This window comes from Tachypleus tridentatus, chromosome 8 (genome assembly GCF_004210375.1).
Source record: "Tachypleus tridentatus isolate NWPU-2018 chromosome 8, ASM421037v1, whole genome shotgun sequence".
Classification (NCBI taxonomy): domain Eukaryota; kingdom Metazoa; phylum Arthropoda; class Merostomata; order Xiphosura; family Limulidae; genus Tachypleus; species Tachypleus tridentatus.
In genome coordinates this window covers 38,259,309-38,272,904 of record NC_134832.1, presented here as the reverse complement: position 1 = coordinate 38,272,904, position 13,596 = coordinate 38,259,309, and the positions used below count along the sequence as shown (strand labels likewise).

The 13,596-nt window shown below is 36.1% G+C and overlaps 1 protein-coding gene across 14 annotated transcripts in view; it reads left to right on the top strand.

Moving 5' to 3' along the window:
• The window catches only part of Ziz (dedicator of cytokinesis protein Ziz), a 264,599-nt gene that overhangs the window by 69,652 nt on the left and 181,351 nt on the right, over positions 1-13,596 (top strand). For all 14 annotated transcript variants that reach the window (XM_076448312.1, XM_076448311.1, XM_076448323.1 and 11 more), the window contains 3 exons: positions 2,496-2,612; positions 3,400-3,572; positions 6,435-6,498. In XM_076448312.1, the coding sequence (XP_076304427.1) occupies positions 2,496-2,612; positions 3,400-3,572; positions 6,435-6,498 (354 nt within the window). The remainder of the gene's footprint in view (positions 1-2,495; positions 2,613-3,399; positions 3,573-6,434; positions 6,499-13,596) is intronic.

Below are 13,596 nucleotides of genomic sequence, written 5' to 3'. Positions count from 1 at the left end.
AATTTTTTCAAGGCATTCTGTGGAGGTCACCTGCAGCCTCCTGGATGATTTGACATGGAATGACTCATATATGGTATGCAGCAGTATATGGTTTTGTGATTTTTTAAATCGTGGGATGTATTTACTTTTGTTAGTTGATTTTGCTTTTTGTCTAGGTGTGTGTGAATAATATTTTATATGGTTTGTGGAGGAAACTTGTTGATGAAGTAGTGTTTTATTTTGTCTAATTCGTTGTTAATTGTATCTTGTGAGCATAGTTTTATGGCTGTATTTATTTGGTTTTTTAGTATGTTGAGTTTTTGTTTTGCTTCATATGCTGAGTCCAAAGGAATGTTTTGTCCAGTATGGGTGATTTTTTGGTAGATTCCTGTTTTAAATTGTGTATCGGTTTTTGTAATTTTGAGGTTAAGAAATGATATTTGATTGCTTTATTTCTGTTCACATGTGAAGATAATGTTGGAATGTATAGAGTTAATGTGATTGAAAAAATTAAATGTGTGTTGTGTAGATGTGAATTCCACAATTGTATCATCCACATATCTGTACCAGTATAGTGGTAGATGTAATGTTGTGTTAATTGCTTATGTTTCAACTTGTGTCATAAATATATTGGGTAGAACTGGTGATACTGGGTTGTCCATGCTCAGGCCATTTGTTTCTATATGGTTGTGGTTGTTGAACATGAAGTTCATCTTCATCATGGTTAATTCTATGAGGGTCTCAGATATAGAGTTCTAAGGCTATTTTGCAGGCTTCAGTGGTTGGGACTTCTGTAAAGAGAGATATGACATCGAAACTGCCCATTAAGGCTTTATGATTAGGTTGATTAAGGTTAGACTTGAAATTGAAGGAGTCTTTGATGAATAAGCTGGCTGATGTTACATATTTGGAGAATGCCCATGCTATGTATTTACCAAGATTGTAACTAAATGATTCATATGTGGACATTATTGGTCGTAATGATAATCTGGTTTAGGATGTTTGGGGATGCCGTATATTTGTAGTGTGCGTGAGTCTGTCTTGCATAGGTAGGAATAAAGTGTTTTTGAAATTGTGTTGGCTTTTTTCACTTTTAGTAGTATTTCGTTTAGTTGCATTTCGTGTCTTTGTTGAATTTGTATGTATTGGTTTAAATTTGTTTGCATCTGATAGAAATTCACTGACTCCTTCTTGTAGAATGTAATACTAAATTTATCTTAAAGTTATACTTTGCAAGAGCAGAAGTGTTTTATTTTAATATTATAAAAAGGTATTTCAGCCACCAATCTTTATATTTATGGCAAAAATATAAAAATGTTCAAATGCAATAGATTTACTGATAATTCTCTTTCTGCAAACCTTTACAATGCTTTTGGATTAGGCTATAATAATCTATTATTACATTTTCTTTATATTTCAGCTGTAATGATTTTTGGTCCAAGTTGGAATTAATGCATTGTTGTAAATGATCTTGCATTTACAAGTATACAATTCTGAATCCACATAAGAAGTTTGAACTAGCTCAATTCAAAGGGTCATTTAGGGCAGTAGTTGGTTATTATGGAAATCGCTGAATTATCTGTATTAAATATCATGTTTTAAAAAGGAACTGTTGCATAATAAAAAATATATTATTATTTTTTATAGTGTGAACACGTTTTCAAGGCAACTGAAAGATGATTATAATTAATTAATGAAAATATACTAACTTCAGAAAATTTTGAGTGCCTGTATTAATAAATAAAACAACAGTTGTATTTTCTACTTTAAGTACATTTCATTTTCAACATTCAGGATGTTTACTAAATATAGTGGATTATTCTTAATTGTAACTGTATTTTACCAATTTGTTTTTGAAATTGAGCAAAATTTTGCAGCAAGTTCTATAACTAAATAACAGGAAAATGTTTTGCAAATTACAGAAAATTGCAAATAACTGGTTTGTATATGGTGGACTTTAAGTGTACCTGATGTCAAGGCAAGTTGATTAATGTGTTTGTTTTTATTCAGTGCAAGATCAGGGAACATGATCAGTGCAGTCGTCAGATAAATGGAAATCATGGAAATGGTTAAATTCAGCTAGGCACTCTATAAACTTTTAGTCAGGACCAAGAATATTTTAAAAATAACTGATTTTAAATTATAATAGTAATATTTTGATTACTTAGATAATTAATATAATCAAAAACACTAATAATCAGAATAAATTTTTTATAAGTTGATTATTTTCATGACATTAGTCAGTTTAATTAATTTCAATGAATTGATGACTTTACTTGATACTAAGTGATGGATGCTTGTAGGTAACTGATTGATTGAGTTAATTGCCTCATCTGTCCATATGTTGCATAGGTGATGTTTAGTTTAAATGCTGAATATTTTAATATTTTATTGATGTGGTGTGAAAGAAATAAAGGTTTATGACATTTTAAATTGGAGATGGTTGATCCTTTTAACACTGAAATTTTAAATACACAAAAATAAAACTTGTAGTAAATACATTTAATCTCTTTTAGGTAAAACCACAATTAGTTGAACCTTTGGACTATGAAACATTTATCCTCAAGAACAAAACTATTCTTCAGAATGATCCTCAGCGAGAAATGTTACTTTTTCCACTTGATGATGTTTTTGTAAGTTGTTTCCTACCTTTACTGTGTTGATAAAGCAAGAAACTTTAAAGTACAGGTTTTTTCAATTCAATAATTTAAAATTTATTACAGTTAGATAGATATATTGAGCTTGAAAATAGTAATAGCAAGGAAACTATCATATGAAGGATAGAAGTAGAAAAAACTTTACTCATAGGTGATCTAAAAAGATAATACAACACTCAAAGCATTGGTTTTCAAATATGCTAATGATGATTTAGAATGATGGGTATTTTTACACATATTGTGATACTTTTGTTTTCTGTAGGTATTTGCTTACAGTAAAAGCATGTATTCTCTCAGGAGTACTATATTTCTGTTTTATATAAATGTTACTTGATAGAAGTGACTTTGAGATATGAATCTCATATCTTTTAAATTACCTGTAATGATTTTATGAGACTGTATTTGCAATGATTGAAATACAGGTATGTATGTATTGTAAAATATCAATCACTGTACCCATTAAAGGAAAAAGTCATCTGTAAACTTTGCACACTCAATTGCTCTAAGCAGTTCTGCTGTTGTTTCTTCTATTGTATAGGTTTTCTCATAGTTTCTTATATAACAAACTTAAAATAATACTTTACTTGCTGCTGCATTATGTGCAAGGATTTTTCTAATGTACTGGTTTTTCCTTTTCTAAATAAATGAGAAGCTAAACAAAAGAAATCAGTGCTAATTTTGCTAAATCTTTATATAAGGGCTTGAAGAAACCTTAAGTCTAATGTGATATTGAATTTTTCTTTGTCTGATTTTGAATTTGCAGCAAATTACAGTCAAGAAGACATCTAGGACAACAGTTTCAACTATTCCACCTGGAGCTGAGAAAAAAGCTCAATCCCTCTTTGTTCAGGAATGCATTAAGTCTTACACAGCTGACTACACGGTTGTGAAGTACAAGTACAGTGACTATTCTGGGACATATCTTGAACTACCTGTGTGAGTATAATATATCAAAGTTTTCTTAACACCTTATATATCATACATGTATGATAGTCATACTAGAGGTGATAATAATACATGATTTATATTTAGCTCTTTTATGCTTATTAACCAGCTAACTGCAACTAAAGCTTCTCATCACTTATGCTGTTTACACCTTCCTCTGTTATGTCCAGGTTTATCATGATGACTGTTATCACTAGATGGAGAGTTAGCATCTTATTTCCTTACACATTTGAACACCACTTGACCACTTTTACTCACTTCTAAGCTATTTGAGTCAAGTGCATCAGGCATATTTACATAGTAATTGGGGTTGCTACTCAGTGCTTGATCTATATGGGCACAGTCAGCATGCTTAGGGATCTTGTTGGTTACTGAAGGGCTGAGTGGAAACTATTGAAGGTAATTATGTACCATTAGATGGGGGATGCCAATAACTACTTTCCAACTCATTTTACTTCCATATAAAATGCATAACAATTTTGAATGACAACAGGGAAACATTTGTCCCAGTTGTAGTATGAGATGGTGGGAGCCCTGGGAAACAGCTGTAGGAAAAGGCTAAATTTGAAATACGATAGATTATTTTGTTTATATTGAAGTTAACTGTAGATGACCTTACACACAAAACCATTCCAAATAATTTATTGATCCAGTCTGTTGGTATCTTAAGCAAAGCATGATTTTTCAAGAAGAGAAAATAAAAAAACAAAAATAAAACCTTTAAGATACCTCTGCCTCATATGAGTTAATAAAAAATTAATATACAGAAACAAAGTTTTGGTTTTTCTTGGAAAATTTTTAACTATTTTATTGTAATGTAAAAATATTTTGAAAATAAAAAAGTATGTGTTGTGATTTACAAAAAAGATATAAATAATTTATTATGAATAACTTTGAACATTTTTATTGTATACCATAACAATATTAAGATTTATTTATAGAAAGTTTTGATAAAACAGTTAAAACAAACTTTATGAAATGAGTACATTAAATGCTATTTATAGCTTAAAATATGTTTGTTTTTAGGAAAAAACACCTGTACATTTTTTGCTCTCTGTGTTAAAATGTAGTTTAATTGGTTTTATCCTTTGATGTGTTGGGAGTGAATTCAATTTAATGTGTGAAGTTCGAAGCTTTTTCTCCTTTGTGCAGTTGTAATTTGTTATTGTTACTTAACCAGAGTTTGTTTTGTTTTTAGTTTTTTTATTAATATATTTGTATTTAGGAAAAGTTTGCTTTCATAATTTTTAAGGATTTTTTCTTCTGATATTTACTTTTCACAATTTATTTTTAACTACAAGTTATTTTTGAAAGGTAATGCTATTCCCCCCCCCCTTTAATCTGGAATAGTATTAGTCCAGCATTTTTGAGACATGCTTGTGCAGGTCAAACTAACCTCTTATATAGCTATTTTAACATCTGTGTCTAGTTTTCATTACTTGTAAGACTGGTTTGGAGAAATTACATTAACTTATCCTAGGTGTCTGCTAATGCCTTCAGTGATGTATATGAAGTGGTGTGTTTTGATAATATAAACTATTTTTGAAGAGCAGACAGTCTTTTTTAAATTATCTTTTATGGCAATATTATTCTCAATTATATAACAAAATTGCAAACATTCATATGAAATTTACAGTTGTGTTTATAAATTATTTTAGTATTGAGCCCATTTTAAGGTCATTTAAAACATAACAGTAATGTCTGGTGTAAAACCTATTTGTTATTTTATGCAATAATGTAAAATAAAATATTTATTCATGATAAACAAACAGGTAGCTAATCTTCAAATATAAGCTTCACCTTCTGTTCCTCTAAAACTGTAATCTTTAAATATGATTTTTTGTCAAGTTGGTAATCTTCTTTACCCTTTTATCTTAACAGATTTCTTTATCATTTTGATCCCCCCATTGTCCTAGCCATAAATTTAAAGGCTTATTATGCTAAAAACTAGGTTTTTGATATCTGTGGTGGGCACTGCACAAATAGCTTATTGTATAGCCATATGCTTAACAACAGGATTTATCAAACTGTATTCTACTTTACTTGAGAATTAGTAATCACATAAAACTAAAAATACATTTATCTTATTTATTTCTCTTATTCTCTACCCTTCTTAAGAACAAATAGAGAGAGGAAATGCATCAGCGTCTTTATTTATTCCTTATCACATGTCTTATTGAGAATATTCCCAACTTATGGAAACTGGTTTTTATCTTTATTTAAAGAACGTATTGTAGAACCAATAGTTTATTTTCCTCCATATTTCTGGGTTTTACTTTTTCCTCTCTACTGATGTGACAAGTTTCTTAGGGTTAGGATCATTGGTGCTGTATTATCACTCACTTAAGTTTACATTTCAGTACTATATACAGAACATAATAAAATACTTTTTAGCAGCATCTTGCTGTATTATAGTCTTTCAATATTACTGTTGAAATTGTCGTATTTAAGCAAAATGACTCATAACACTTGAGTATGATCTGGGATTTGCATATTGCAGGTAATTAAACAAATTAATTATGATACATAAATATAAATAGAAACTATGTGAGTGAATTTTATCTAGAGATCAAGCTTGAGGACTAATATTTTAGTACTCATATGTTTTGTATTTTTTTGCAACTTTAATATTGATGAAATTTATCATTATGTTGCTAGCTTCTAGATGGCTAAACATTGGAATATACCCAAATCAATATGGAGATATAAAAGAATATTTATTTTCAAAATAATAATTTTTTGCTAGCATTTACTTTTAAATGCATTTCTTTCTAACCCTTAATTACTTTTCATTCAAATTACCTGGTGAAGTTACAAATTTTTAAATGTATCAAATCTAAAATACATTTTCAGGATTCCCAAACCTACAAACCTTCAAGATCATGTATATGAAGTGGATACAGAAGTTAAAGATACGGTAAAATTTTTTCTCTATATAATCACAGTGTTAATAACTACCTAAACACAATTTTTGATGTCTTATTACCTTTGTACATGTTTTAATGTTAAAGAACTTTGCCCCTCGGTGTGGATTCCTGTACGTGGTGAGGGGACCTCCCAGAGAAGGTTCTGTTCTACCTGGTTACCTTCTCTGGAATCTAAACATCCACCCACGTGTTTGCCGTGCGTGGCGACCCGTGAAGGGGAGGAGAGGATCGTGGTGGTTGAGGGGTCCAACCCTAACACACCACTTTGGCCTCGAATTCCTGCAGACGGGCAGCCTTTGGGTGGCCCCCCTTGGGTCAATTGGCTGGTCCACTTTGGCTAGAGTCAACCAAGTACCAGTGTTGGAAGTTCTCAACAGGTGTTGTGGACATTGTGCCTGATGCTGGTGTTTGGGTATAGTGCTCACGAAACTCTGTCGTTGCTGCATTGTCCTTGCGTGACTTTGTAGTGCGTCCCCTTGTAGGGCTCCATGGTGGGTGGGGTCAGTGGGTACCGAAATTTTTTCCTTTTCCTATGGATCCTCTAAAAATTTTAAATAAAATTGTAAAAAAACAGTCAATGGGTAAGCGACCACGTCTTGAATACTCAGAACAGCAATCTTCAACATCAGTAACACACATACCTCATTTTCTTATATTACATTCTCTTTCGGAAAAACCTTTAGGGCAAATGTCCCCTTTTTTTATTCAAAAGGGACTAGAGGGACTTGCTGGCTCTCCAAAATCAGTAAAGAAACTTGATCTGGTGACATATTGGTTGAAACATCCACATCCCAACACAGTGAACTCCTCTTGAATTCAAAGGCAATTGGGGATATACCTATTGAGGTTACACCCCATGCTACCTTGAATTCTTCACGAGGAGTTATTGTTGAAAGGATTTGAAGAACGTTCCCGAGTCAGAGATTCTCGCTGGTCTCTCCACTCAAGGAGTTTCTGCAGTGAGGCATCTCCACTGCAAAGATGGAGTTACACTGCCAACAAATACCCTCATTTTAACATTTACTTCACCACGTGCACCTGCCACCATCAAAGCAGGTTATCTCATTTGCAGGGTTCGCCATACATACCAAACCCTCTTCGATGTTTCCAATGTCAGAGATTCGGCCACTCAAAGACATCTTGTCGTGGTTCCCTGACATGTGCTCATTGTGGAGGCAAGGACCACAATGCCTATGACTCTGACATGAACCCACATTGCGTAAACTGCAATGGTTCTCACCCCTCTTACTTTCATTCTTGCCCAAAATGGTTGGAGGAAAAGAGGTGCAGCGTTTGAAAACGACACATAACATTAGTTATCCTGAGGCTCAGAAATTGCTGTCCACAACTCCATCTCGGACATATGCTGCTGCACTTTATTCCACAACTACAGTGGGAGTGCAGACAGATCTCTCTGTGCCTCCAAGAGAATCGTTTTCAAAACAAATGAAAATCCTTTTGACCTCCGTGGTTAAAAAGGTTGATGAATTGACTTCCACACCCATCTCTGTTCCTCCCATACCTTCCAACAAACCTCAAGATCCACGTCCTTCAGTTTCAAATACAGGCATTTCTTCTGATACATCTTTTTCTCCCACCACAAGAGACAAAACAATTATTCGTTCGCCCCTCAGTCACTGGATTCCCCTTCCAATAACAAAACCTGCCCACCCGACCCAGAGCAGGATCCATGGAGGTTGATAGACCTCCTCCGACTAAAGACAGTAAAGAAAAAAGATGTGGTCGTAAACCGAAGGGTTCTCCAGCCACTTCACCTACCCGTTCTTCAAAATGGCCACCTTGATACAATGGAACTGTCGAGGTTTACGTTCTAATCTGGATGATATCAAAACGCTGATTGTTTCCTACCATCCTGTTTGTCTTTCTTTACAAGAAACATTTCTCAAAACTGCTGATACTGTCTCCATTCGGCAGTTTTCTCTGTACAGAAATGACAGGTTGTGTGATGGTCGAGTGCATGGAGGGGTGGCACTGTTGGTTGATCAACACGTGCCCACCTTGTCTTTGTCACTCAACACACCCTTGGAGGCTGTAGCCATCCGTGTTTCCTTGGGTCATGCCATCACTGTTTGTTTTCTGTACCTGTCCCCTAGAGAGACATATGATTAATCAGATCTTGATGCTCTCGTTGAACAATTGCCATCTCCATTTCTAATCCTAGGGGATTTTAATGGACATCATCCCCTCTGGGGAAGTGCTATTATTGATGGGAGGGGCGATCTGTAGAGCGGATGCTCTCTGATCACAATCTTTCTCTTTTCAATACTGGTTCTTCCACTTACTTTCATGCACCTAGTCAGTCCTTTACTGCTATTGATCTCTCAGTTTGCTCCCCTTCATTATTCTCCCATTTTTCATGGAGGGTTGACAGTAATCCACTAGGCAGTGATCATTTTCCGATCCTTTTGAGAGAGACTGGCCGTGGTCGATGCCACCCTACCCGCGTACCCTGGTGGAAGCTGGATCTGGCAGACTGGTCCACTTTCACTGCTCTTGCAGAACTTGATCCTGCCATCGTAAATCAGCCATCAATAGACGACTGTGTAGCAGCGGTAACTGACTGTATTACACATGCAGCTGCTCAGTGTATTCCTAAAACCTCGACACGTTTTCCACGATATCCTCGTCCGTGTTGGAATCCTGCTTGCCACTTAGCACGGAAGGCTCAAAAGTGGGCCTGGGATACTTTTCATAGATATCCCACACTTTCAAATCGGGTTGCTTTCCAACAGGCCCGTGCACATGCTAGGTGGGTAAGACGTCAAAGCCAGAAGGAACCTTGGATTAAGTTCACAGCCAGCATATCTTCTACCACCAGTTCTAAGATCATATGGGACAGGATTTGAAAGGTTAATGGACACTACAATTCTATCCCCCTCTCGATCTTACTCTCTGATGGTCAGGAGGTGACTGATGTTCGGAACATCGCTAACACTCTAGGTGAAAGCTTTTGCCGGGTATCTAGCACTTTTGCTTGTTCCTCCACCTTCCTGGCCATCAAGACTCATGCAGAGCGATCCCCTCTTTCCTTTCGAACTGACTGTTTCTTTGACTATAATTGTCCCTTTACCCTGGTGGAACTAAAAATGGCCCTTCATCGGTCTGCCAGTATGTCTGTTGGACCTGATGATATTCATTATGACATGCTGCACCATCTATCTCCTGCTTCTCTTGATGTCCTTCTGATTGTTTTCAATTGGATCTGGCAGGAGAATGTTTTTCCTGATGCCTGGCACCAGGCTATTATTTTACCTTTCTCTAAGCCAGGGAAAGATCCCAAGATTCCTTCAAACTGCCGTCCAATTGCTTTGACGAGCTGTCTCTGTAAGACATTAGAAAGGATGGTTAATGCTTGTCTTGTTTGGTTCCTTGAATCAAACAACCTCCTCTCGCCCACCCAGTGTGGGTTCCGTCGACAGGACTCCACCACAGACCACCTAATTCGTCTTGAAACATCTATCAGAGAAGCCTTTCTCAACCGCCAACATCTTGTATCAATATTTTTTGACATAGAGAAGGGTTACGACACAACATGGAGGTATGGCGTTTTGTGAGACCTCCATACATATGGGTTACGTGGCCATCTACCCATGTTTATTAAAAATTTTTCAATGGACAGGAGATTCCAAGTTCGTGTGGGTTCGACACTTTCCCGTTCTTTTGTACAGGAACTTGGAGTCCATCAAGGCTGTGTATTGAGTGTTACACTCTTCAGTATAAAGATAAATGCCATCACTGAACAACTCCCTCTCACTGTTGGGAATGGGCTGTATGTCGACGACTTTCACATCTCATGTCAGTCGTCAAACATGAGATATATTGAGCAGCAACTACGAACCGCCCTCAATTGTGTACGGAAGTGGACTCTGGCGAACGGCTTTAATTTCTCTCTCTCCAAAACTGTATGCATGCACTTTTGCTGTCGACGGGGTATTCACCCTGATTCCTGAACTTCATATCGGTGAAGTTTAGCTGCCAGTGGTCCCGGAGACCAAGTTCTTGGGGCTTATCTTTGATCGTAAACTGACTTTTATACCACACTTAAAGCAGCTTCAGGTCAAATGCACAAGAGCACTGAACATCCTCCGTGTTCTCTCTTCTACCAGTTGGGGGGCAGATCGCTGTTCAATGTTAAAGGTATATCGTGCTCTTATTAGATCGAAACTCGATTATGGATCAATGGTCTATGGCTCTGCCAGACCCTTGGCCTTAAAGATGCTGGACCCCATTCATCACCAAGGACTTCGACTCTGCACTGGGGCTTTCCGTACCTCTCCAGTTCAAAGTATATACATTGAATCTCATGAACCTTCTCTACACCTTTGCCGTTTGCAACTATCTTTACAATATACTTCGAAACTTCATTCCTTACCAAAGCATTCCACCTGGAAATGTGTTTTCCTTCCTCGGTGGGCAGTACTTTTTCAGAACAGACGATCTGTCATTGCTCCGTTTGGCCTTCGCATCCGGGCGCAATTGGATGAATTGGGACTGTCCTTGGATAACATTGCAGATTCCACAGGTTGGCCCATCCCACCATGGCTTATTACAGCCCCCAAATGTGACCTTTCTTTCAGTCATCTAAAAATGGCAGATACTCCAGATTGGAAGTACCGTCTTTTATTCAATGAATACCTTTCAAACAATCATTCAGTTCCCATTTTTACAGATGGTTCCAAATCTGGTAATTCAGTGGGCTCTGCTATGGTTTGCTATGGGTCAGTAGTTGCGTGCAGAATCCTTTCTACAGCTTCTGTGTTCACTGCTGAACTGTATGCCATATCTCTTGCCCTGGATCATATTGCAGCTGAGCAGTACTCCAACTGCACTATTTATACTGATTCGCTTAGTTCTATACTTACCTTGGAATCGCTACACGTTAGCTCACATCCTATTCTCGCTGATATTCGAAACCGACTGGCCCATTTCTCATTAGCAGCTACTTCAATCCAGTTTTTCTGGATACCAGGCCATGGTGGTATTCGCTGGAACGAGCTTGCAGACATGGCAGCTAAATATGTCTGCTTCAGCACCATCACTCCTATGCCTATTCCATTACATGGACTATGGTGTTGTCTTCAAGGCTCGGCTCCGTGCCAGCTGGCAGTCCACTTGGAGTGAGCAACGTGACAACAAACTTTTCAAATCAAACCCAAAATTGACTTTGGCCATCTTGCTTCCGTAAAGTTTGGAAGGAGGAAGTTGTTCTGACTAGGCTACGCATTGGTCACAGTTTTTTAACTCATCATTTTCTTTTATCTGGAACTGATGCACCAATGTGTAGTTTGTGTAACACTCAAATCACTATCAGCCACGTTTTACTTTCTTGCCTTCGTTACAATTCTCAATGACGGCAATATTTTAAACATATTTTTCCCAGGGTCAGTCTGTAACTGGACAGAGTTATTGGTGATGGTGACTCTGTCCACCTTGATAATGTTTTTAATTTTTTAATGGCCATTAATCTTTTAATCTCATTTAAGTGTTGTATATTTATTCATTACACCTTTTTAATTGTGGTTCCTTTTTTACAGTTTTAATCTCTCTCCTTCAATTTGACATTGGACAATGGCCAGAACATTAAATAACTCGACACCAGGACTGGGAAGGACAACTTCAGGTGACTAACGCTACTGTTTGAACTATCCGTTTGAACTACTCGTTAGTCGTCCTGGCAAGTTGTTATTATACTTTTGCTGCATATCATTTCACACTTTTACTACTTAACTTTTTAGTACTGGCCATATTGACTCATAACCCGGAACCAGGACTGGAAAGACCAACTTCAGGTGACTGACAGTGGTTTTTATACTTACCTGTTAGTCTTCCTGGCGGGTTATGATCATTACCATTCTGCTACAGGTAGTTCTTTACAACTTTGTTGACTGGATGTCAACATTGGTGTTTACGCCATTTTCTGTTTTAATTGCCGTTTTGCTTTTACCTTCAATTACTTTTACAAATTTTACTCCATTTCCTTGACTTTTATCTTTTTACTGGACATTTGGCTACTCATTATTACGATTTTGCGGAGTGTCTTTTAAAACTTTTATTCTTTTACATTTCGATAATAGTTGCTATGACACATAACCCGGAATCAGGACTGGAAAGACCAACTTCAGGTGACTGACGGTGGTTCTTGAACTTACCTGTTAGTCTTCCTGGCAGGTTATGATCATTACCTTTTTGCTAGAGTAAATACCTTACAACTTCTTATACTCTGCCTTCTATCTTAACATTGTAGACTAGGTGTCAACATTGGTATTATACTTTTTTGTTTTACCTTCATTTCCATTTATGTCTCTTACTACATTTATTTATTTTTTTACATTTTTACCGAATGTCTGGCGCAGATAGCCTCGCTGCTTTGTGCCATAAAACACTAAATAAATCAATCAATCAATAAAGAACTTTGCATTCTAACACTTTTTGAGTACATTTTGAAAATGTTACTTTCACTGGAATGGCATTATCTTTTCTTGTTTATATTCGATCCTTTCTTGACTTGCTTGGCTGGTAATTGTTTACATTTAAGCTATTTTTTCAATATAATTGTGTGAAATTGTTATTTGCAGGTGGTATATAAAATTTTAAACAGAAGTTCAGACCTGTTTTTAAAATTCTAGAAAGTGGCAAAATACAGGGATAAGAGGCTACTGCTTTGTCTGCATTTCTTTGTGGGAAGGATATGAGTTTCAAATAAAACAGCTGTACATTGAACAATATTGTGAAACATAATAAATTGTGAGAAGCAGATTTCTAGAGCAAAACTTAGTTGTAACTGTGCCTTAACTCAGTGAACTTTTTTTCATGGTCATCAGAATTGGTAGCAATGGCAAAATACCATATATACACATCACATATGTCTCTACCAATAATTAGTGTGTTCACTTCATGTATTATGTTCAAATTTGTAGTGCAGCATAGTCGAGTATGGCCCTTTGAAGAGTTCTGATATGGTTTGGCAAGGCATTAGTATAAATAAATAAATAAATGGAATTTATCATGTTTCTACCTTTTGAATTTACTGTTGAATCGTATTAAGCTAATAACACACAGCTATTTAC